At 37.1% G+C, this 25,300-nt stretch overlaps 1 protein-coding gene and 1 long non-coding RNA gene across 2 annotated transcripts; one reads left to right on the top strand and one right to left on the bottom strand.

The window, feature by feature from the left end:
* Positions 1 to 111: 111 nt before the first annotated feature.
* Positions 112 to 9,725, bottom strand: LOC116654050. The gene is made up of 3 exons (XR_004308911.1): positions 9,469 to 9,725; positions 2,765 to 2,905; positions 112 to 275 (listed from the first exon to the last, which is right to left on the bottom strand). It is a non-coding gene; the product is annotated as an uncharacterized LOC116654050 (long non-coding RNA).
* Positions 3,360 to 25,300, top strand: LCP2 (lymphocyte cytosolic protein 2). The gene is made up of 21 exons (XM_015876353.2): positions 3,360 to 3,627; positions 6,826 to 6,888; positions 8,695 to 8,741; positions 13,601 to 13,666; positions 14,366 to 14,397; positions 14,967 to 15,001; positions 15,776 to 15,983; positions 16,501 to 16,601; positions 17,130 to 17,187; positions 17,348 to 17,431; positions 18,214 to 18,239; positions 18,323 to 18,342; positions 18,454 to 18,558; positions 19,313 to 19,343; positions 19,721 to 19,733; positions 20,258 to 20,378; positions 20,682 to 20,731; positions 21,267 to 21,370; positions 22,107 to 22,184; positions 22,562 to 22,717; positions 23,386 to 25,300. The coding sequence occupies exons 1-21, from the start codon at positions 3,550 to 3,552 to the stop codon at positions 23,509 to 23,511; spliced, it is 1,602 nt and encodes a 533-aa protein (XP_015731839.1). The 5' UTR covers positions 3,360 to 3,549; the 3' UTR covers positions 23,512 to 25,300.

Raw genomic sequence — 25,300 nt, 5'->3', positions numbered from 1 at the left:
AAGTCTACATATAAATCTTGTGAAATTGGATTTGACACCAGTATCTCAGACATGGTTTTATTCAAACCATACAATCGAGATGTGAGCAGGTGGATTAACACTCACCTTAAGGCTGTGTCCATTAAGTGTCACATAAATAACCCAAGTATCAGATCTGTACAGGGTCAACCTTTCGCTGTGCCATCTCTGCTGCAGAATCTGTTGCTGCTCACTCGCATTCTGTGTTGGTCTATGATTTCGCCACTAGGTGGTGAGGAAGGCTCGTAGTTCCAACCCTATAAAAGAGCTTTTTTAAGTCGGAAAGACTCAAGTGGATCTCAACACACAGACACAGCAAGTTCCAGGTTAACACTAGACTCTAAGATTTAAGGAAATAATATATGAGGAGGTTTGAGGAGAAGCTGTGGCTCAGTGGTTCTTCTAGGAAGCAAGCAGTGTATAACATTACGCTGGTGATTTTTGGGGGGTGTAAAAATGAAAATACTTTGCCAATGTGTCGATAGACGGGTATACAGCTTGTGAATATCGTTATGCAACGTAAAAAGAGCAAGTTTAGGCTTTAGAGGAAGAAAGTATCTCTGTCTTCTAAATATCAAGTTGGGCAGGACAAAAAACAAATGTCAAAACGGTCCACTTTGGTCTGAGGTAAATACGAAGACTAAATTCATTGGAAATTGGAACTTTTTTCTTTGCTTGGCACTAGAAATTTTGACAAGTGAACTGTTCTAGAAAAGGAAACCATTCTGAAAGCTGCTCAAAATAAGTCCCTCACTCCACTTAAAGGCCGCTGTGGGACAAAATACCACCAGAAAGAGGTGAGAGAAAATGGAAAACACTGAGGCTCTTTGAAGGCAGCAGAATGTGGGCAGTGTGAATTTCCCCCCTGCACTGTCTGCAATGATCAGAATCACACATTTTCAGATGTAAGTTACCAGACCATTGGTACATCTGAGAATCAGAGAAAATGTTCCATTGGCAGCTCTTATGTGAAGAGACACATTTTTTAGTGAAGGTTGTGTCACTGAAGGCATCGAGTATTACAGATAAACTTCTTTAAAAAGAAGGGAAAGAAGTCAAAACAATGTAGCAGTTATAAGATCAGATATGCTTAGCATTTGAAAATCTAAGAGCTTAAAATCCATTTCATGTAATATTGCCATCTGAAGCATGTCACAAACTATATTATGGAACTGACATCTCTTGTGCTGCCCACTTACTGTGTCTTCATTTCTGTCTTCTCTTGCAATAAAAGGTTGAACAACTGTGAGCGGGCAGTGAGGGCTGCCACCTCTGAAACAAAGGTGTTGACCTAATTTCATTTCATAGCCTGTAATACATTACATATTTCCCTGGAACCTCTTTTGCTCTTTTAGCTATTGGTTGTAGTTCATTTAACCGCCTTTATGCTATCTCTGCAGTCATTCTGTCTTCCTCTGTAAAAATGAATGCGGTTGATTTCCTGACACCCTTCTTACACTCCCACCCAAATGTGACTGAAGATTCTGGCATGTTTGCTTTTACAACTGTGAACATTCAGGTTTTTCACTCTATTTCCTTGGTGGCCATCAGAGTTGCAACTGAATTTCTCTTTGCAGAGAACACCGGAGGAAAGAGGGGCACTGGAGGAAGGTCCCAGTTCTGGAGGTAACAAGAGTGACTGAAGAGAAAAAGAGCAATAATGAAGAAGTGAATAAATACTAAAAGTGCAAATGTGGGAAGAAATGAGAAAATGAAGTATTTATTTTTCCATAATCATGACTTCACTTTGTGAAATACGAGATTTGCCACGTTGCATTTTTGGGCTACTGAGAAAAAAAAAAAAAAGAAAAAAAAAAAAGGTATCTTTTAAAATAAAAACTCCCAGGTAGTTTGGTTGGGACTGGGAACCATGACTCACCCATGTTTCTTTATGAATTGAGCCATGTTTTCCATTGAAATGCTCAAGCACATTCATGGGCTGAAAATGCAATCTGGCAACAAGGCTGGCATGGCCACCAAATCCTGCCTTTTTATCACATTGCAAAAGAAGCTAAAGACAAAGAGAAAGCTCAGTTATGTGTGCAGCTGGGTTATGCACCGATAATGCACTTACAGTGAGATACAAGTGAGTCAAGCAGATAATAATGTTGAGATGGACGTGACTCTCTAAACTAGGAGTTTGACCTTAAAGGTGATTGATTTTCTCTTCCTTAGCATCAGAATAAGTGATGTTGTGATTCTCCCGTAACAGAATCAATTAATTTTATATTAGTACAAGTAAGAAATAATACAATTGAAATTACGGCTGTTACACTGGATTTGGGATGGAAATTAGATTCCAGAACCACATGAAGGGTAATGAAAATATGTAATAGAACAGTTAGGAATTACAGCATAATCTGCTTCCTGTCTCTGAGATGGTAGAAACTTGTTTCTCTGTTAAAAGACATGCTGTATGATGGGGAGTCAGAGGTACATTGTTTAACCTTACCTTGCCACTGCTAAGGTTATAGCATCAGAACTGCTTCTCCTTTGGAGATCTGTTCTCACACATTAATTGAGTCCTATTTCTTCCTCAATTCTAGATCTAAGATGAAGGTGAACTTATTCTTTCTAACACTGGAAGTTCACAAAATACCATCTCTTGTCTACTTACTGGAGCTGATGGTAAAAATGACCACAAGCATTTATGTCTTCAAGGAAGCTCTGCATCCAGAAAAGACTGAATGGACAGGCTGGGCAACAAAAAAACAGGCACACTGGGAAATACTGAATGTAGTCTTACCAAAGGAACTTACTGAAGAGACAGTACATTAACTGGGTAAACAGGACTGATGCAGTACATCACATTTCTCTGTTGATGTTATGGTTGTGTGGATTCTTTTCTATATATAAATTCCTCATTGGAGGTACCTGAAGTACAGAGCTGGGGAGAGAAATAATGAACAAATAACAAGTTTTCATCTTAGTTTGTCCGTGCTTTACTTTCAGTGAGAAATAATCATCCTAAATTTAAGAGACTGAAAAAAATGCTGACTGTAATTCCATTCCTAATTAATGTTTATGTACAATTCCAAAAGTAAATATTTATGTGATATTCAGGTAGTGAGATATGCTGAAGAAGTGAATATTTCCTGGTTTTGAGGGTCTTGTGTGGACAAAAAGTGCACAGAAGTGCAGACAACATGCCAATATTTCTATACCACACAGTGTGTTAATATGGAAGTATTCACATGTGCAGCTACAAAGAAATAAGGTGTATGGGAGTTTATTACATGTAGCAGGCAAAACATTTTCAACACTTTGCTGCGCTTCCTTATTTACTTATTTATATTCACCCAGAGGAAGTGGTAAGGCTGTCTAGCTGACAGCTTTTTCTGAGAAGAGACCATTTTGTATTAGAGGAAGCAGTGGATGTGCTAAGAACGTAGTTCTGAAATTGAAAGGAGTTAGAGAGATCTGGGTAAATTAGGCAAGGAGCTACTAGACTTGCTGAAGGAGGTCACAAACAGACAATATATGGCTGCTTCATTGGAATGAACGTTCTCTAACTGCCCAGGGGAGAAAAAAATGGATTCGAGAAACATTCCCTATCGTTCAGAGGTGATTACATGGAATCCAGATGACTTAGCAGAATATTTCAAGACGGTAAGTTTAACTGTGTTTCATCTTCATATAATGAAGGAACAGATTACTGTGACTTTGTGTTAAATTGACGTAGCTTATAATAGGCAAAACTTTCTTCAAAAATAAAAGCAAAATCACTGGCAGTTAAGAAGCTGAGCCAGTGAAAGCTATAAATGAAACCTGAAAGTATATTTTAAATTGAGTGTAAGAGATTAAAGTGGCTTTTCAGTGAAGAAGTACACCTTACAACAACAAGGAGGGGACAGTCTGGGTACCAGGGAAAGGAACTTCACCGAGAGGGTGGTCAGGTACTGGAACAGGATCACCAGGGAACTGGTCATAGCACTGTGCTTGCCAGAGTGCAAGAAGAGTTTGGACAAAGCTCTAAGATATATGGTCTGATTTTTGGTCTGTTTTGTGTGGAGCCAGGAGATCATTGGACTCAATGATACTTGAGGGTTGCATCCAACTCTGGATACTCTATGATTCTATGATTCTGAGACTTGCTGATATAACATCCATTAGGAGCAGTAGAAGATATTAACAAGTAAAATTTACAGGTTTCCCAGCCAGGTTTTCAGAAGTGAGATCTTTTTTTTGAAATTGCAAATGAAACATGGAATATCTTTGCTTGTTAAAAATTCCATGAGAATCCATCCAGGAATATAACAGTTGCAGATACATGTACTCCTTATTTTCTCATGCTTTTGCCTTCTCTGCTCTAAAACTTCCCGGACAAAGCTCGTGGCTCAAGATAAGTAGCCATGTCTTTCTTCCTCTCACTATGACTTTTCCTTAAGTTATTTTGTGTGACTAGCTAGAAACTACTGTTTCTCTTGATGTTTCACTGGTGACCATCTACAAACTTCATTTTACATTGTGAAGGACTTTCTACACTGAAGAAACAGTTTGAAAGACAACACACCAATTCACATATATCCTCTGCACAGCAATGCCGACACATTTGTGATTGCCCATGAGTGTGTAACTGAGTCATTTTTACTGAAATTTCCATCTATTCTCTTTAAATTCCTCCTTTTTTTCAGCTCATGGCAGAGAGCGCCTGCTCCATCCATCAATTAACTATGTTCCTCCAAAAGACCAAAGCTGTCAGCCTAGAATCTCACATTCAGGTCATTCAAAGGGAACAATTTCAAGTAATTGGAAATAATGTTTGAAAAAATTCAGCAGAGGGAACATTTTGTAGCAACGCCAGCATAGCTGGTTCATTCAGTGAGTTGTCAGATTTCTATTGTAAAACCAAATAGTCCGGGGCTTGCTTTTCAAATCATGCAAAATTAAATGTTTGTTTCAACAGCTTTCATTGAGTTTTCTTGGGGGATCTGAGACACAGTTGAAACTAGAGTGAAAAACAAATGAAAATGAGCAGACCAGATGCAAAGTCTACAAAATCTCCAGAGAACTGCCAACTACCCGCAGACCTCTAATGCAGGGGTCAGCAGCACAGTAAAATGAAACAAAGAATTAGAGATGAGGCAGATTACATTGTTATGAACAGTCAGCTTCAGAAAATAAGAAAAAAAAATGATGGCACTCCCTCGTGGTGGTTTGGAGCACCATTTCCTAGAGAATGATGAAGGAAAAGACTTCCTGAAAGAGCTGATAATCGTATCCCCAACAGTGCTGAAAGGATTAGTTGCAAGTTTTGCAGAGGGGTTGTAACTAAATGACCTTTAAATTCCAAATTTAAATTGATCTTCCAACCCATGCCATTCTATGATTCTAATTGTAACTGAATGGCCTTGGTAGATCAGTTTTCGAGTATCTTCTCTCTACTGATCCAGACACTCCTTGCTTTTGTAGAGGTGAGTTAGGCAAAGGAAAGCTGCTTAAAATTGCCTCACAAGTCTGTATCAGATGATGTCTGCCTAAGTCCAACAGTTCTGGGCTACTGCCATAAGTGACCAGATTCTTCTCCACAAAGAACTCGCAGAACTTCCCTATCACTGAAGGGCTATGTCTTAAGAGTACTTTATTTTCAACTGACTAATATATACTGCATGTTCAAAATCCATGTTCAAGTCCAAGAGGAATGAGTACTTCCTCTGACTAATTGAGATATCTGCCAATTCAGAATTCTTCATCAGTAATGACTGTAAAATCTAATTTATGATTCTAGGTGTGTTAGCTTACAGCCAGCAATAATTTCAACTACGCATTTAAAAGGTAAAAGGAACAGTAAGAACCAAAACTTCAAATAATTTCTAAAGATCTCTGCTGTGGTGTATTTTGTTGTTGGTTTTGTTTTTTTTTTTGGAGCAAAAGCAGATATTCATATTCTTAATAACCTGAGAGTTATAATTAACATCTGCACAGTGTATTTCATCAGTTATTTTAAGAATAAGAGACAAGGTCTCAAACACACTGAAATGTTCTTCCAAGTGTGGCAATTGCATCCAGATTTTCTGTTCAAGCAAAAATCTTCAGGTTCCCACTGGAAATATTTATGAGTCACGTCTCATTAAATATGTCTAGGGTTTATTTTGCTGTGTTGTTGTTTGTTTGCTTTTTTCCCATGAATTCCCCAGTTTACTCTTAAATCAAATCCCAAAATACCTACCCATGTCCCAGACGCAACTGCAAAACATAACTTAGAAAAGCTTTCTAAATATTATGGATGATTTGCAGAATTCAATGCTTCAGTCCATCAGAGGAAGCTTTTCAATCGCAACAATGAATCTGATCAAAGCTTCATCATTCCAAACTATTAAGGCTTTTGCTGTTTTTCACAGCTGTTCATTGTATTCAGTACTACAACCTCCTCATCCACTTTCCAGATCTTTTTATTGGAACAGGAAACTGGAAGGTGGTTTAGAATGTGGGGAATTTAGTGTTCCCATTCCCAAGGAATGGGAGTATTCAGGTCCACTGAAGGATCGTTGTTTAAAAAAACACAACACACATTTACAGGAAAAAAAAAAAAAAAAGAGCAATTCAGGTAGTCCAGGGTGTTTAAAAACAAAAAGTAATAAAATCTAAGTGAGGTCATGAGCTGCAGCTTTGTTTTATAACGTTATCACAGTGAGGATTTTGTGAACTACTGGGATTCCTAAGATGGATCAGGTAATAGGTGTTAGCACGCAACAGCATAACATGAAGCACCTACTCATAGTTAGCTGTAAGCATTTTAAGTATTTTTAAGTATTTTTGTTTCTTATAATTACAATGTAATAATAATAATATTCTTCTTATTGACAGTTAAGGTATAAGGACTGTGAGAAAGTTGTGAGAAAGCACAGTATAAATGGACAGAGGTTTTTGGTAAGTAGAGTTTGTAAAATTCCCTGAATCCAATGGCTGTTTTGATTCTTCTTTCCTTTGAACTGATAGTCAGTTCATAGATTGTTACTTAAGTATGAGAAGTAAAGATCAGCCAGACATTTTGCTGTAAGTCCAGAATTCTGGGAACTCAAGCATGTTGTTTCATTTTGTCTTGAATTCATCCCTTCCTTTATAGGAAATACTTGTTTTCAAATACTAACTACAGAAACCTAATATTTATTAACTGTCTTAAAACTGCTCATGTTAGAAAGATCATCAAGTACAACCTCGATCTAACCATACTACCCTTACCCTAACAACCCACTGCTAAATCATGTTCCCGAGCTCCATAATCTCCTGCTAGTAGTCTTCTACTAAAAAAGGCATGGACATGATTAGAACGGCCAGCTTTCTGCAGCAGTCACTATTTTGTGCCTCTATAGTCAAAATCAGGTTTCTTCTGTAGCAAAACATATATTCAGTGATCAATAATAACACAGAAACTAATATGGAACGTGTCATTGGGTCTAAATCAGCATTAGCCCAAGCTGTATCAAGAACTTGACCTAATTTGACAAAAGTTGATAATAATAATAATAATAATAATAATAATAATAATAATAATAATAATAATAATAATAATAATAATAATAATGTTATGTATTATTTCCAAAGCACTTCTGCAAATAAATGACGTAGAGTGCAGTATGTTTTCAGAAACAAGCATCTCCTCAGCTCTTCTAAGATGAATGTTGTTACGCTTCTGACCTACTTGTTATATTTATAGCATAAAAAATATTCATTTGTTAAAAACAAGTGGAATATTCTAGCCTGCAATGCAATCGTGTTGGGGTTTTTTTTTCTCTCTATGGATGGCGTTTCTAAGAAACATCTTTTCATGTCTGAATTATTGGAAACTGCCAAATTATATTTCAACACAAGAAACTATTAGCATGAGTTGTATGCAGGTTTTGGGTCTACTGTCAGAGCTACTTGGTAAAACTGACTGCAGAAATAAGGCTATCTTATCCACTAGAATAACCTGCTAGATTCAAAGTCATGTTTCTGTATCTACTGGCTACTACAGAAATGTTCCAGTTGAGATGCAGTAGAAATAAAACCAGAGGGATTCCACATAACTTACTTCAATAAAATTCCCCAAGATTTAAAAGGGCAAAATTGCCATTTATGAGAGTTTTACCCCGTAACATTTGTCAGGTTTATTGCCACAATAGAGTTCCAGTGAGAAGCTTAAAAGGTCTTTAGAAAAAAACAAGATGCTTCAGTAAATCCTGCAGGACGTTTCCATAAAGGAAATATATTTTTGCTTTAGTTTACTCCTACAAATGTACTCAGAAGCACAACAGTGCTGGAAAACACAGCTAAGATTTGTTGTGCCTTTAAAAACATTGATGCCATTTTAAACCAATATGTGAATAGAAACTAATTACTGCTGGCAGTAAGAAAGACAGACAGAACATGCCTATCATCCAAGTTCCAAAGCAAAGCTTTTGATTGACTAAACAAAACAATTCCTCAAAAGTTAGCCCACTGTGTTTATCCATCCTATATCTGGAGTGGCGCAACAGGGTGGAAGGATAGAGAGGCCAACACTCTTTGCAGGAGCATCAGTAAAGCTGCCAGTGCTTAGCACATCTCAACTCAGGCTATTAGGAACCTGCAATCAAATTGCTTCACTTCAGTAGCACAGGGAACATTCTACTCTACCCCTAAGTTTTTAGAAATATATATATATATTAACAAAAAGCACGTGTTTGTGATCTATACTGTATGCTTCTTTTGCAGAACATGTCTGAAAATGATATCCAGAAATTTCCCAAACTCCGAGTGCCGTAAGTAAAGCCACATCACTTTACATTAAAAGTTATTTTAACTCATTGTGAGTTGAGGAGTTAAAGTATTTTTCTTTGTTTGCTTTTTCATCAAGGTGGGTGATAAAGATAAATCAGATTGGAAGGTTTGGATCAGTGTTAAATTGATTTTCTTTGCTTCTAATGATGAGAGACTTGGAGCTCTTCATGGTCTTATAAACAAAGCAAGGGAAGAGGAGCTCAAGTCATACAAAAATGGCTATTTCTGTTTTGTTCACTTCCCAGTTCCAGGCTCTCTCCTTCTATGCATATCTTGATCTTGCTAAGAGACATAGTCTTCTTTAGTTTTTCTGATGCATCAGAGCATGTGTGAGATGTTTTGGTGATGCTAAAAATACTGCAGAAATTTGAAAAGTTGTCTGGTCTGTCAAATCCATGTGATCACAGTTAAACTGGTTGCTTGATCTGAGGGCAGGAAGACACCTCTGTTCAGATCAGATATACAAATACTTGAACTTGAAAGTCTCCAACACGATGTGTTTTTTACGATCATATCTGCATTTTCACAGAATAAGTTTCCTGATAGGAGGCTGTAGTGGTGTATGAAGTGCTAGTAAGTGAGCCCAGATGTTATGGAAAAGATGCCCAGGTGTCTTGGCATTTCTGAAGTTATAGTCAACTAATAGCACCATTTTATTATAACCATGGTTATTGAGACTCTGAGGGAAACAGAGACTTCTTCACTTACCAACAGAGAAGCAATTCACTGGAATGTTGTGACTGTATGTGGAAAAGGGATGGTAGGATGGGAAATCCTCCAGGAATGCCACTGTTTAAAACAAGAATTTAGAGCTTTAGTAGGAAAAAGAACTGACTGTCATTTAAGGAAAACAAACAAACAAACAAACAACAGCACAATTAACAAAACAAATTTTCTCTCTTACTTCTCTTAGCACTTGTGGAAATCTGCAGTAACAAAACTGCATCCCTGCAATAAAGCACATAATTACATCTGACAGTTCAAACGTGGTACGTGTACAGAGTTCTGAATGGGACCCATTCAGAACCTGCAGACGTGGCACAGCCTGGAAGTCATGCTGCTTTCTGCAGAGTAAAAGCTGCAGTCTTAAACAGTAAGAAATTTACATAATGTCCTCCTCTTTCAAAAAAGCAGAGGTGAATGACAGCTTCTGCCAGTGTTTCCCACAACATCCTCATAGGTAAGCTTAGCAAGCATGGGACAGATGAGTGCACAACAAGGTGGACTGAAATCCATCTGCCTGACAGAGCTCAAAGGGTTGTAATTAGTAGCACAGTCTAGTTGGAGGCTTGTAACTAGAGGTGCTCTCCAGGACTTGGTACTAGCTCTGGTCTTTAACATGTTCATCAATGATCTGGATGAAGGCATAGAGTCCACACTCAACAAGTTGTTGATGATACGAAACTGGGAGGAGTGGCTGACACACCAGAAGACTGTGCTGCCATTCAGAGAGACCTGGACAGGCTGTAGAGCTAAGTGGGGAAGAACCTTAAGAGGTTCAGTGAGGGCAAATGTCAAGACCTACATCGGGGGAAGAATAACTGCACACATCAGTACAGGTTAGAGGCTGACCTGCTGGAAAGGAGCTCTGCATAGAAGGACATAGGTGTCCTGGTGGACAACAGGTTGAACTCAAGCCAGCAGTGTGCCCTTGTGGCCAAGAAGGTCAGTGGTATCTTGGAGTACATTAAAAGGAGTGTGATCAGCCAGTCAAGGCAGGTTCTCCTCCCACCCTGCTCTGCCCTGGTGAGGCCACATCTGAAGTACTCTATCCAGTTCTGAGCTCCTCAGTTCAAGAAAGACAGAGAACTTGTAGAGAGAGCCCAGCAGAAAGCTACAAAGAAGATTAGGGACTTGGAGCTTCTCTTATAAGGAAAGGCTGAGAAATTTGGGACTGTTCAGCTTGGAGAAGACTGAGAAGGGATCTTATCAATATATGTGAATATTTAAAGGCAAAAGTCAAGAGGATGGGGCCAGGTTTTTGGTTTTTTTTCAGTGCTATCCAGTGTCAGGGCAAGAAGAAATAGGCCCAAACTGGATCCCAGAAAGTTCCATCTGAACATATGGAAAATCCTTAATTTGAGGATGACAGAGCACTGGAACAGGCTGCCCAGAAAGGTTGTGGAGTTTAAAACTTAATTGATACTCAGTCTGTTTAGAAGGCAACATAATAATGTTGCATCTGCCCAACAGACATTATTCAAAGGCCACAACAAAGCCTCCATCACAAACTATGCCCTTGGCAGCATTCAAGCTATGCGACTTTCTGGCCTTAGAGCACTTCATCCTCTTTCTATTTCACCTGTCCTAAGTTCTTCTTCCTAATACACGCAGAAAGGATTCTATTCATTTCAGCAATATCTGTACTAACCAAACAAAAGTCATTTTAGGAGTACTGGTGTTTTTGTAGTTGTGTGGGTTTTTTTAACTTCCTGCCAGTTTTAAGCTAAGTGCCGGGTGAAGGGGGCAGAAAGAGAAAGAGAAGTCTGAGTAACATTTTCTGCAAGAGCTGTTGCCTTATCCTGCCCTATCACACACTCCCACAACTCAGAAAGCAGTGTGGTTTCGGTACTTCCTTCCTCACATAGCTACAGACTCAGCTGCTCTTTGCACGTACCTTCTGTAATGAAGTTGCTTGTAAAGTTACCATTTTAAACCAGGCTTTCTTTTCTAAGCCATTGGTTTGAACCATTTAAAATAAACTCAAATACTACATGCTGGATTTTAAGCAGAAAATGATTAATTTGCTGAGCGAATACAATGAGCAACTTTTCTCTTTCAGTTTTCCCTCAAAACTGGGTGATGCAAATTGTCACAACAGCCAGCCAATGTTCAGTCCATAAAGCCTGCAGACACTCAGGTCATATTCACACCCGTGGGACTCTAAACTGAAACAACTATTAACTTTAAAGCCCGTGGCCTTTTCTTTACTTCTTTAGCAGAAACTGAGCTCAATATTTTGAAAGACACTTCCTCAGCCTCTCCTATGATGCTGAACCAGCCAAACACAAGTTTTGTAATCCACTTCTCTACAAAAGCACGTGTCTAAGCAGGGCACAGTTCTCACCAGAACATTTCCTGATGTTTCACTGGAGTCTTACTATTCACACAGCAACTTACTGATCACCAGCAGCACTAGATTTATTGTGCATGCAAGCATCGAATCCACAGGAAAAAAGAGAAGCTTGTAATTCAGGTATTTTCTTCCCTCGTAGAGTTTGCTTGGGTGACAACACCAGATTGAGATAGTGATAATTCTGTAACCATTCTTAAGTTGTTAACATTTGTGCATGTATTTATTTCAAAAGGGGCAAGTATGACATTTGCTTCAACTTGGAAATTTGCAAAAAAGTCCTAAAAAAGAATCCCCCCAGAACATTCTTCCTCTATTTTCATAGTCTTCCTTGAGTCCACATCTCTAACTTAAAATCACCCATTTTATCACTTTTAGATATTTGTTATGAAATTACTTGTTATCTGATACTTGCTGGTACATACTGGGGAACAGCAGGCATTTACTTGGCTCAGGATTACAAAAATAGCAGTTTTTTATTGGCTTTTTGTTAAATGCTAGAGCACTTGAAAGCTTGCCTTACTCAGGTTCAGCCCAGAAAAGCAGTTATACATGAAAGAGATGCCCAAATTAGATAATTAGGGGATCAGTGTTGGTAAGTAGCAGAAAAAGATACAAAACAGGAAGGAAAACAAGATACTGGTAACAGAATGGCAATTCCTGGACACATACAATGATTTTAGAATACTGTTAGAAAGTTTATTGCCAGATCTAAGATCTATGGCAAATAAATCTACTCTTACAAACAGGAAAAATAAGCTTTTACAGAATTTAGAATCTGACATAAGCAGACCCATTTGGTTCCTGATTTTTCTCCATAATACTTTTACTTCCACATTCTGCTAGACTTGTCTAATATCAGCAAGTCAATTGGGGTATTTTCAACCATATGTGTGTAACCCATTTGCTTTGGCTGCCGCAGGACTTTCTGAGTGGACTTCCTATTAAAAGAAATGAGATGTAAGAATCAGAGTATGACTCAGAACATGTTTTCTTTGAAACAAAAGCTTTCTTTGAAATAACATCATTGTCGAGGTATGGATGCCAGCAATAAGTGCAGCTTAACTGCACGCTCCTGGCCTAAAGATCTTTGAGGACTGTATTTCACTGGTTGTTATTCACCCTTAACACAGTACATAAACTACGCATGACTGATGACAAACACATCAAAATCTCTCTAGACATAAAGATCTACTCTTCTTACGTTTCATTTGTAGCTCTGCCCTGCATAAATGTTATGACATGGAACTGATGGGATGGACACCTAATTGTGCATATAGTGACTGTGGAGGAAGGGGGACAAAAAGAAAAGTTGCCACAAGATGCACTTAATTTCAACTCTGTGACCATAGGCTTAAAAGAGGCTGACTCCTGAAATAGCATCCGCTTTTCTCATGCAAAGTAATACAAATGTAAGATGATTATTTAAAGCACTGCTCTAGTGCCTGACGTCTACCACACCCCAAATTTCTAAGGCTTGCTGAGCTTAACATTGATATTGAAATTTGATCCAAAAATACAGGTTCTTCTCCATGTGAAGAAGTCCAACATCCAGCTGCATAGTTACAAGCCATTCCTTTTTCTTTATGCTACAGTGTAGCTTTGCAGTAAGAAGAGAAATTAAGTATTCTTACCACATAGTAAACGATAAATCCAAATCATAACATTTCATTTAATGGTGGTAAAATGGGAGGAAAGCAGCTAAGAAAGTGACTGCCAGGTTTCAAGGAGTATTTTTAAAACTACTTCTGTGGTTCTTTTAAACAGCATTCTGAGTAAACTAAGTCAAGATATAAACCGAAATGAAGGAAGGATCTCTTTCTTCTCAAAATGGTAAGTGAAAAACTCTGATTTCTTTTCAAAAGTTATCAGTCAAATCTTTCCTGGACTGTTATTGGTTTGATCCACAACACCTGTGTGTCAGAGGGATCACCTGCGAAGTATATAAAATAAAACTGTGTTGTTAATGCTGTCTGTTAAAAATAGGAGTGTTTGAGCTCATGAACAACCTGGATCCCTCTGTCATGTCTGAAACCAATAAAGATACAAATTTCATGCAATTTTCTAACTGAGTAAATTACTCTTTCAGAATGCTATAAAATATGGACACATTATATTAATGAGTCAAAATTAATGGAATTTACAGACCTGTACATCATTACACTTCAAAATGCATCACAATTTACTGACAAATATATTATATGTTAAGTTCTATTCCAAGGACTGATGTTCCCGATAGATTTACTCACTGAGTTTCACTTAGTTTCATACACACCACCTCACTGACTTGGCCTTGTATTCAGGACAGTTGAGCTGACATTTGGTGACTGTATGTGAAATATAAAGTAGTGTGTTTATGGTATTTTGTGTGAAGTTGAACTAATTAAAACAAATTTCATTTTACTTTACAATCTAAACGTTAGCTTTGTTAGCAATTCAGTGTACTAGGTTTAGTGCATTACATTTTAGTGCACATAAAACGTTTAAAAATTGCAATTGGAAGGAATTTATTTGTTTATATCTTTGTTACAGGGGCCAAACACAAAAGTGTCCTGAAAACTCAGGTAAGTGCGTACTGACAGTCTCTAAGCACAAATAGTGTGTAAAAACATTAAACCAGTAGGTTCTTCTTTGTAGAGTACGATAAGCGAGACAAGGCAAAGCAAAAAAAAGCATAAAAGAAAAATTGAAGAAATAGCAAAAAGTTGCACACTTCAGCAACAATTGTACTAATGAGAGAATGCTCCCCCAGGTCTACTGACATTAAAATGACTTTAGATTTAATTGCCATAGCAATTTTTAAGAGATACAAAGGCTGTGCTTATTCTGAGAGCATTCTACTTCAAATGATTTTTAAAGCATGAAGAACAGGACAAACTAGATGAGACACTGTATAATCTCACATAAGGAAAGTTTTACTCTTAGTTTCAAACAATAATGTTATTTGTAGAACCTTGCATGAGCTACTTGCGGATGCCAGTCTGCCTGCCTTTGACAGGCCTACATTGTTGCTGCTATAGTAGGAACTGTGGCATTGTGGTTCAGAATGAATTTGGGATGGTTTTTTGTCCTTTTATTTCAAATAATGTCTTGACATTTTCAAATTTTACTGTGCTTAAACTTCTTTATGCAGGATACGGTCAAGAAGATGATGGCTGGTCTTCATTTGTAAGTATGAGGACTAACATAACATACTGGTCCAACAGTAGACTGACTCAACTTTTCTGTAATCTCTATTATTTCTTGCATTACCTACTTTAGACAGTATGGATGGATCAGTCAGTAGCACGGGGTGTTAGGCTAAGGAAAAAGAGAAGCCTGAATGATTGGAGTAGCTGCATGCAAATTTCACTGAGGAATGGGCTTTTGCCCAGTAATACGAGGCAGTGCTTTGCAACAGCAGATTTGTACCACTGATTCAAGTACAAGCTCACAAATTATGACTAGCTAAAGTTTATATTCCTATTTCAAGCTCTTGAAAGCAATCGTTAGAAAATGGAAGGTTACTGTGTTATTCAAGGGCAAAATCCTGCTATTTTGTTCTCTATAAAGTTTACTTTTTGAAAAATCCAATCAATTTCTCAAAGCCAGACAGACTGCAAAGGATGCTTTCTGTCTTTCAGCATACTAAATGCACTGGTAAACTTCATTAGACGAAGCAAACAACCCCAATGTCTAAGAATACTTCTTCTGTAAGTCAAGGCAGACAGCACAGAAGATGTGTGCAATGACCGCTACCATGCTTACACTGCAATCTTGTTAGGGCCCAATAAGATACTAGTGGTATATGTCTGGTTTTGTTCTGGTCAGAGTATCCAGACCTGTATCACAAACCTCTTTTATTTTTTTTTTCAGAATTGTTTCTAAAGTCCGAATTCAGTCTGTAGAATACTGCAAAAAAGTAACCTGTTATAGCACTCATCTTTTATATATGTTGGTCAGGATGATCAGGATGAAGATGACGACTATGAAAGCCCTGATGATGACCAGGAAAAGGAAGACGAGGCTGACTATGAATCACCAACGGAAGAAACTGAGGAAGCAGAACATGACAGTGATGGCTATGAGCCACCTCCATCCAGTAATGATGAAGCACACCACAATGTCATATTTCCTGCCAAGTCACTTGCGAACAGCACAGACTATATAGGTAATTACTAGAAAAAAATAAAAAAAGTAATGTTTTCACATTATCATTTACATTTACGTGGCTGCTAACGGGATATAGAAGGCTTTATCTCAAAGCAGCACAGATGCTGCAAGTTCATATCTTTATACCTTTTAAAGCTAAATCTTCTACTTCAGACAAGCTCTGTTGGATTAAAGATAAGTTTCATGTGATGTGTGCACAATCTGGCTCTTGGTTTGGAGCCTGCATAAAGTTTAAGAAAAATTTACATACTATTTTAGCTTTAGCAGTTGTTCCTTGATCAGAATGAGTTACCAGGCAGGTACAGTCCCACCATCAAGGGGACAGATGAGCATCTAGCTCCCAAAGGAACACTAAATCATACACTATCATAAAGCAACAGCCCATTAAACACTAACATAATATCTGTATGATACATCAGATCAAGTATGCAACATCTCTTCATAAAGATCTAATGAGAATAAAATAACAAAACCGTTTTCATAGTTGTTGAGCTTGGGATTTTTCTTTTCTTTAGACAGGCCTCCAACAGCCAGATCATCACATCAGCCTCCACTACCACCCCAGCGGCCTGGCCCAAGCCCATCACCAGCCTCATTTGGGGGAAGAGGTGCTTCTGTATGTTTCTCTCTTGATATTTCAGAGCAAATGAAATACTTCACCTATTTACTTTGACAGTACCTAGGAGGAATCCAAGTGTAATAAATAAATTGTTATTCAATTATTATGTGTAGAGGAATAAGAAAGTTTTTAAGGTGTCAAAATAGTTGAACTCTTATAGAGTGTGGGTTTTTTTCCATGGAACAATACAATTTGATGGGTCAGATATTAAACTCTTTCACAGTCTTTGTTTCTTATAAGTTCTCATTAGTTGTGTCCTAGATTGCTGCACTATTTGTTGACCCAGCTCTCACAATAAGAACAGTCCTTCAGAACATCCCTATAAAATATTCCCTATGAGACAGATGGTTCTATATGAGACAAAGAACCACACGTCGGTCATTCTTCAGGAGGGTTAATGACTCCTACCCATCTTATAGTGGGAAGAGACCAATTCTTTGTGCTTAACAAGACTGTCAGATATGATGATGTGTACATTAAAATAGAAAGGACAGATTTTAACCATGTGTAAAATGTTTGTTTTAGCTGCCAGCCTTCCCTCCTCTGCCAAGCAACAATGACAGAAGTGTTAAGCCTTTGAAACGTAAGTCCAGCTGTTGTTTTCTTTGTCAATGGGCTACATAGCACTGCCTGTAACTCCTCAGCTTCATTTTCTAATACTTTTTTAAACAGTTAATAGCTTTGCAAAATAAAGTTATGTCGACCTGTACCAGCGCAATGTCTTACACAGTTTTTGTGTTTAGCCCCAGCTCCTTCTATAGACAGAAGCACAAAACCCTCACTGGATCGCCTTGCTCCACCATTTGAAAGAGAAAGCCCACTACCAGGTCAGTATTTGCTTATCAATAGCTTGAATGTTAGTACAAATAGCAATAATCAAAATTGTCAGGTCTAATAGAATTCATGCAAAAGATCAAGGCTCAACTAAATGTACATAACTGAATTAAAGTACAAGGTGATCTGTTTTGGAATAAATAACGTGAGAAATACTTACGTAGCAGATCAGGGCTGGTTGATCAGAAAGACATTATGAGATTACAGCACAACGATGGAATAAAATAAGCTAAGTGAATGATCATAGGAAAACTTAGCAGGTTAAAAGAGGGAACAGCTTTGCATACAAGGATAATAAAAATCTCTATGTAGTTCATTACCAGACTGAAAAGAAATGCTGAGAACTTAAACACAGAAAGGAAGGAAGAAGGGCATTTGTTACAGACTTTAATACTGTACTTTACAAAGAAAGAAACAGACTACTTCATGGTTTCTATTCCTTATCTACTTGGTACACATCAGTATGGAAGCATTCTGGAATTCAAAGCTGAATCATGGAAAATATTTTTGTAAAATATGCCATTTTGAAAATCAAAACTTTTTCCTTTTATAAAAGATCACAGAATCAGAATCACAGAATTATCAAGGTATCAAGATACTGCAATTCTTCCAGTGCTTATAAAATCAAAATCTTTGTCTGGCTTCTATGTCAGGAGTCCTCATGCTTCAATTTGCCAAATATTGCCATTGATAATATTCAAAACTTCTTTCTCATAGAAAGTTTAATTATCTGCAGTTATGTTTTTTTCTAAACATAACCTTTTATTATTTTCAGGGAGGAAGCCAAGCCATCCTGAGAAGGTGAGATCTTTTAGTTTGGTCCTTACATGCTTTTAACCTGTTTTGATATCCTTAGCTCTTAACTATTCCTTGTTGTTTCGCAGCTTCTAACTCCACAGCTAAGGTAAGAAGTTTTGTTTTGCCTTTTGACATGAGACTCTTGATGCCAATATTAATCAGTTTTTTCACATTAATAAATTTTTGCCTTTATTTCATCATCTTGCTCCTGCTTTAGAGCCCTGGGAGAACAACTAGCAATGATGCCAAAACCTCCTGTACCACCAAGTGATAGATACGAAAGAGGAAATCCATCTCCTCTAAGGAAGCAAATCCCTGCAAAGTAAGAGTTCATTTACTTAATTAAATAATAATGAAAATATAAATGAAATTAAACACAAATGTGGATAAGTAATGTAGGATGGTATAATTAAATGCTACTGCATTCCAGTACTGTCTACACACATCAAAGTTTTGTTTTAACAAGAATTAAGTTATATATTAACATTTCATAAATGTGCTGTTTGCTGCAGAAAAGAGAATGCAATAAGAGCTGCCTGTCAAGTCCTAGCTCAAGTAGCCATCACACATCAGGGCTCCCCTCCTACCAGCATAAAGAAACATAGGATCCATATTTTAACCACCAGATCAAGGTCTTGCTCTAAGAAACATTGTTTTGTGAATCCCAAAGATATTTTGTGTGGAGTATTAGGAAGAAAAAAGGCTTGCTCTCCTATTATGAGCCTGCAAAACCCAGAGCAAATAGCATCCTATAGCAAAATATTGATAATTGTCTAGATAACATAGACTGAATAGCGTGATCGATTTTGAAACAAAATAAAGAAGTAATTGAGATCTGCTAAACAGTTAAGAATATCTGTCAAATAAATGAAGGCTTGAAGGTTCATCTTGTGTTCCAGCCATCACAGAATCACTGAATCATAGAATGGCATGGGTCCCAATGTTGTGGAGTTCTATGGGACAATATAATTTACTAGAAGTTTGTGTATTAATTGAAAATATAGCCCAATGCACATCAAGTGAATGGGGAATATTCCATCTTCGATTCATATTTTGTCTTCTCTGTTTCATTTCAGGCAGGGCTGGGCACAACAGAAAAGACCTGAAGTAAGTATAGTCCCAAAGCAAGTGTGTAAAGATATAGGAACTACAATAAAATAAAGTACCTGTAAAACTAATAGTTCTGGGAAAAGTAAACATTTCTGTTTGATGGATCTTTCACAGTGCTTTGTTTCTGGAATGAGGAAAGTTCACAATACACTGGGTCAACATCTTGTATGGTATTTGTACTTCACTGCTTATTTGTAAATAATAGCTGCACCTCAACAAAAGAACTTTAAAAGTTATTTGGTGTTGTATGAAGACAAACTCCAGCATTTTAGATAGCCTAGATAACGTAATCAAAATTTATCAACTTCCAGCTCTTTGCTTTGTAAAACAGCATGCTATGAGTTGCTAACATTTGTTTTCTCTTGGTTCCTCAGGAAGAAGACAACCGTAAGTATTTCTTCTCTAACTTTAAAGTTTCTAGAGCTCTTTCTTTTGAGCAATTTCAGAAGCATAACTTGCTTCATGTAATAAGCATTCCATATAAGTAGTAATTTCTTTGTAAGTTCCTATTACTCAGTTTGTAAAGCGACTTCATAACAGAAGCAGAACATTTGGCCAAATCTTTATAACTTACCCTTGTCTCTAAGACTCCATCAAGAACAGGGCCATAGGACCTACAGTTGAGGCCTAAGGATGCTGCAAGAAAAATATCATTTCAGTAGTGTCCAAAATGTAACTTACATAATGTAAATGTTCCAGTCTGCTCTATTTTATTTTTAATCTAATTTTACTCTCAGTTTCCTTAATATTGAGCCCTTAGTTGACCATACGAGATTACAGTCCATAGCTAAAATATCAAGGACTTTGAAATAAAAATCTCTATTAAGTTTATCTAACTAAACAGCAGAAACGTGATGGGATTTCTTCATTCTAACTAAGGCAACTTTTACATTTTCTTCTCTTCTCTACAGATATACCCCAAAGAGCAGTGCCACAGATATCTTTGCCCCCACACAGCTCCAATACATTCCCATCAAAATCTATCAAGCCCCTGCCTAAGCCAGGATCCAACAGTATGCCTGGTGCTGAAAGGTTTGTTTCACCTATTGCCATCTCATTCCTTTTGAATTCTAATGTTTGTTTTTTTATATGTATATAATATGCATATATATAAACACCCAGATACTGAGCTCCAATTTATTGGTGGATCTACTTACATCAAAGAAAATAATAAAAAACAAAGAGAAGGCTGTTCTCAATCCTTCATAGGACTCAGGGAGATGCCATGTTCTGTAAAACAAGCTTACAGTCCAGATCAGTATTTAAAAGCATAGTAATGTTGCACAGCAATGACACAATATACTGAGTAGTTTATTTTGTTTTGTTTTAACACAGTGCTAGAAGCCTGTCTGCAAGTGGCTCACTACCACCTCGCTTTCCCCTGGGTTTGTATCCTATACTTGTGGATTTTATGCACAAACAGTGGCTCAAGGCTGCAGGGCAGTTTCAGTACATTATTCTGAATCTAAGAAGATTTTCTTCTACACAAAGTTTGGGCTTATAGACTTTTTAAACCACTGCCAAAATTCATACAAATATTTTTCTCCAATAACAACACTGAAAGCTGAGCAACACTACCTACAAATCACTGTGGCATGTGAATAGCCTCGACAAAGGAAGAAAACACTTTTCCATGTGAAATATGCTGCATCTATTAATATTAATTCCACTTTTAGAGAAATTGGAGATACCTTCAACTGATAAAAATTACCTGTGCATTAAGAGTGAATTTATGCAGTGAATGTGGTTTTTATACATTAGTCTAAATCTGATTTCAAATCAATTTGAAACATATCATCAGAGTGATACAAATTCATCATGCCTTGCAAAGTCAAGATTCACCACCATATACCCGTATGCACTCCCCAGATGAAATTATTTCCTGATATTGTTTTCTATTCTTACTCTGAAATCTTAAAGGCAACAACAGCAGATCTCCTTCAAGAGGCACAGCTGATTTGAGACCTCCATTGCCCATTCCTAGCAGGCAGACTGCTCACCAGACAAACACAGATGAAGATGAGGTACAAAAACATCACAAGCGTTAACTGTAATAACTAAACACAGCAAATATGCTCATTTTGAGAGAACTGTTTTCAAAGCTTTTCTTTTTCTGTGTAGCAGACATTGTCAGGATGGTAGTTGCTACTTTCAGTTTCCTTTTCTGCATTAAGATTTAGTGACTTATTTTGTCTACACTGAGGAAAAAAAAAAAAGAAAGAAAACAGAAAAAACAGCAGCAAAAAAAACTTGTAGAACAAAGTGTGAGAATGACCTGCCCGCTGGATAACTTGTTTTGCACAATTGCTTTAAATTAGTACTACATATTAATTACTTTCCACAAAACCACAATGAGAATTCATACCCATTAGGCGCATTTTGTTTCACACAGCTTTAAATATGCCAAGGTTAGAGAAAACCATGAGAACGTGTATAGTTATAGTGTATATGTTATAATCACAGGAAGTCTGTACAAGTATCTTAGACAATTATTAAAAAGAGAGAGAGAGAGAGAGAGAGAGAGAGAAATAAAAGCAAAGGATGTTGATGCCCCAGGCAGACAAAAGAGAAAGGTGACTCTGACCAAGGCAGGAAAGTTGGGATCTTTAAGGTTCCTTGCAACCATAAACATTCTATGAATCTAAGATTTAAAACTGAATTGTAATTGAAAATATCTTCGAATATTACTTTTACTCCATTAACATCATAAGCTAATTCACTGACAGATGTCTTCCCTGTCCTCTCCCACACAAAACACAGGATTCACTAAATGACGAATGGTATGTCGCTTATGTTAGCCGGCCAGAAGCAGAGGCAGCTCTTCGAAAAATAAACAAGGTACTCTTTAAATTGTTGGGGCTTCTCAGCATCTCTTTAATAGCCTACCTGTATGTCTTTGCAGTCACATGGAAGAGGGAAGGTAAATTACATAATAAGGTAAGAGCTCCAAGATAGATAATGACAGTAGGGGGCTTTATCTTGCATATGTTTACCCAGACAGAAAATGGTTGAAATAGCAGATTAAAAGATACAATATTTAAGAAACAATCTGAACGTTTTTCTTCATTAATAGTGCAGTCAGTCTTATGGAAGAGAAAAAGAAAAGCAGATTAAAAAGAAAAACTAAGTAGATCATGAATGCTCTACTTAAGGTTGTTGTGCAGCTCAAAACCAGAAGTGACATTTATGTCATCTTTCACTTTTTCATCTTTCAGGATGGAACTTTCTTAGTAAGAGACAGCTCAAGAAAAACTACCACTCATCCATACGTACTGATGGTGTTGTACAAGGATAAAGTGTACAATATCCAGATTCGTTACCAGGAGCAAGATCAGACATATTTGTTAGGAACTGGCTTAAAAGGAAAAGAGGTACTGTGCTGGTTTTTTAATATGATTTCCCTTCATCTTGAAGCACCTCCTGCTTTTTTTCCTAACTGTCCAGCTACTTAACCTATCAGCTGTTTTACTCCTGGAATTCTGCTTATTGTCTTAGAGTTATTCCTACAGTTACGTTATTGCCGTAAGGAAAACCTGATTCTTCTGTTTAGACTCAAGGAGTAAATTGGTTAGAGAATGGTTGTTTACAGCTAAGATAACAGATAAAGAATATACACCACTGAAAACAAATCCGTATCTGACAACTTTACTGCTTTGCTTTCAGACTGCTAGCTTACTCAATTCCAGCAATACTGCATTGGATTTGCTGGCATCAGACAGTCACTACGTGTACTGATTGAGTCCAAGCTGTCTGAACATATGAGTCAAGTTATTGAACTTTCATCATATCAGGCAGAATAACGACACTGTGTATTAAACATATCAAATCTGCATATAGTAGTTATACAAGACATCTTTATACACACACTAGACAAACAGCTGCAGAGTTGCAAATTAGGGCAGAAGGAAAAACAGCTGTTCTGATAGTATCTACTGTACCTTATTAGCAAAATATTTAGAGTATAATTTAATAATTAGCTTTACTAATTACTAAGAATTCTGACACGTTTCCATTGCCTTCTCATATTTCCATCCTACAGGATTTTTCCTCTGTAGCACATATCATCGATTACTTCCAAAGAACGCCCCTTCTTCTGATTGATGGAAAAGACAGGGGTTCAAGAAACCAGTGCATGTTAAAATATGCTGCAGGAAATATTAAATGAGACCTAAATGAAGATGACATACAGGATCAAAGTCTACCAAAATCCATAAACCTCAGGATACTTCATTTTTCAGTGAACTAAAATCATGAAGAAGTCATTAAAAATACTTTCAATTTTAACGAAAAAGGACCATGATTTCATTTTTAATGAAGTACTCAATAAATCAGGTTTTCCTACAGTGTATTTACCTACTATACACTAATCATAGAGTACCATGAGTATTCCTCACATAAAGAATACTATCTTCTAACAAACACATATTATCCTATAATGATTTCTGCACAATATCAGAGGACCCATGAAATATATACCAATGCAGCTCACTACTTTCATAGGAGAAAAGAAAAAAGCAACCTGTTTTTCAGATCAGAACTGCAACAGTAGAAATATAACCTAAAGTGGCGCACACAAATGAATCAAAACAAAGTTGAGCAGCAGACATTCTTTTTTTCTGTTTCTGCAACCCACTTCCTAACACATATAACTACGGAGATTTCTGAGCAAATATCAGCACCCCAACCAAGACCCTAAAGACATCACCTTTCAGCAACACAAAAATATCCCCTGGATATTTAACTGCCTGTCAAGGTCTGTCTGTGTGACTCAGCTCTGAAGCTGCCTTTGTGCACAGCTCTCCAGATGAATAAAATATCTACAGATACAATCCTTTGCCTGCCATACAACTGATGAGTTACCGATGGTACATTTTCACCCACTAATTGGAAGTATGTATTCCCCAAGGCCTTCTAACTTCACTCAGGAACGAGAACATCTTTGCCCACAAATGTGAAGCGCCTTCTACGTGATCCTCTAACCTCACACAGGAACAAGCTTTTCTCTGTTAGCACCAACTCCTCTTCAACTACATCTCTAAGCCCAAAATAAGCCGCCACTCTTTTATAGAAGACACATCAACAAGACAATCATCTTATGATTCTTAGTTGGAAGATCTCACCCAAATTTCTTAGAAAGCAGGAGGAGAAACTTGATTCCTCTTATACAACTACTCGCTGGGTTTCTTTTTTGTGCTTTTTTTTTTTTTTTCCAAGAAAAAATAATAATCACTTTCTCAGTTCTCAAAGAAAAGCTGCAACTTTGGACCACTGAAGAATACTGTAGGAAAAGTTATTTCCCCATCCCTTCGTAAAGTGGAATTCACCCAATTATTTCTGCCCAGGTTTTCTAAGAACTTCAGTCTTCTGCCAAGGTCTTGGTTTAAGAATTGCCTTGGACTGGGTTACACATTTTCCCTTTTAAAGTCAATTGTGCATTGAACAACAACTCAAAGGAGGATATCATCTTCCATGCAGTTTACATAGATTCTCAGAAGAAAACAACCAGATTTCATATGGAGTTACAATGTTAAATATACATGCTTTGTAAACGTCGTCTGCATTTCCAATATATTTGGGAATTCAAAGTTAGAGAATTTCATTTCTGTGCAACTATGAGTAAAATATATTTAAGTACACATTAAAAAACATCTCTTGTCTGGTCTTCTGAAAGAAAAGGCAGCCAAAAATGCTAAAGTTATCATCAGTTCCTCAGTATTGCCAATGACTGTATGAGCTGGAAGTTGTAGTTCTATTACACTGCCTTAAGAATTCTGATAACCCAGAAATGCCTTCTATGGAATCGTTTCATTTGTTTTAAATCATCTCATTAGAGAACAAGCTTTAAAAACTAAACCAATGTAACAAATTGTAGTTCTGAATACTTTTTTTTCCCCAGCAAAGTCAGTCTGGATTTGATTATTCAAATAAATATGTTGTGTATGATTAAAAACATA

The sequence above is a fragment of the Coturnix japonica genome, chromosome 13, assembly GCF_001577835.2.
Source record: "Coturnix japonica isolate 7356 chromosome 13, Coturnix japonica 2.1, whole genome shotgun sequence".
Classification (NCBI taxonomy): Eukaryota; Metazoa; Chordata; class Aves; order Galliformes; family Phasianidae; genus Coturnix; species Coturnix japonica.
The sequence above is the reverse complement of the archived record's forward strand: the minus strand, read 5'-3'. Positions and strand labels throughout refer to the sequence as shown.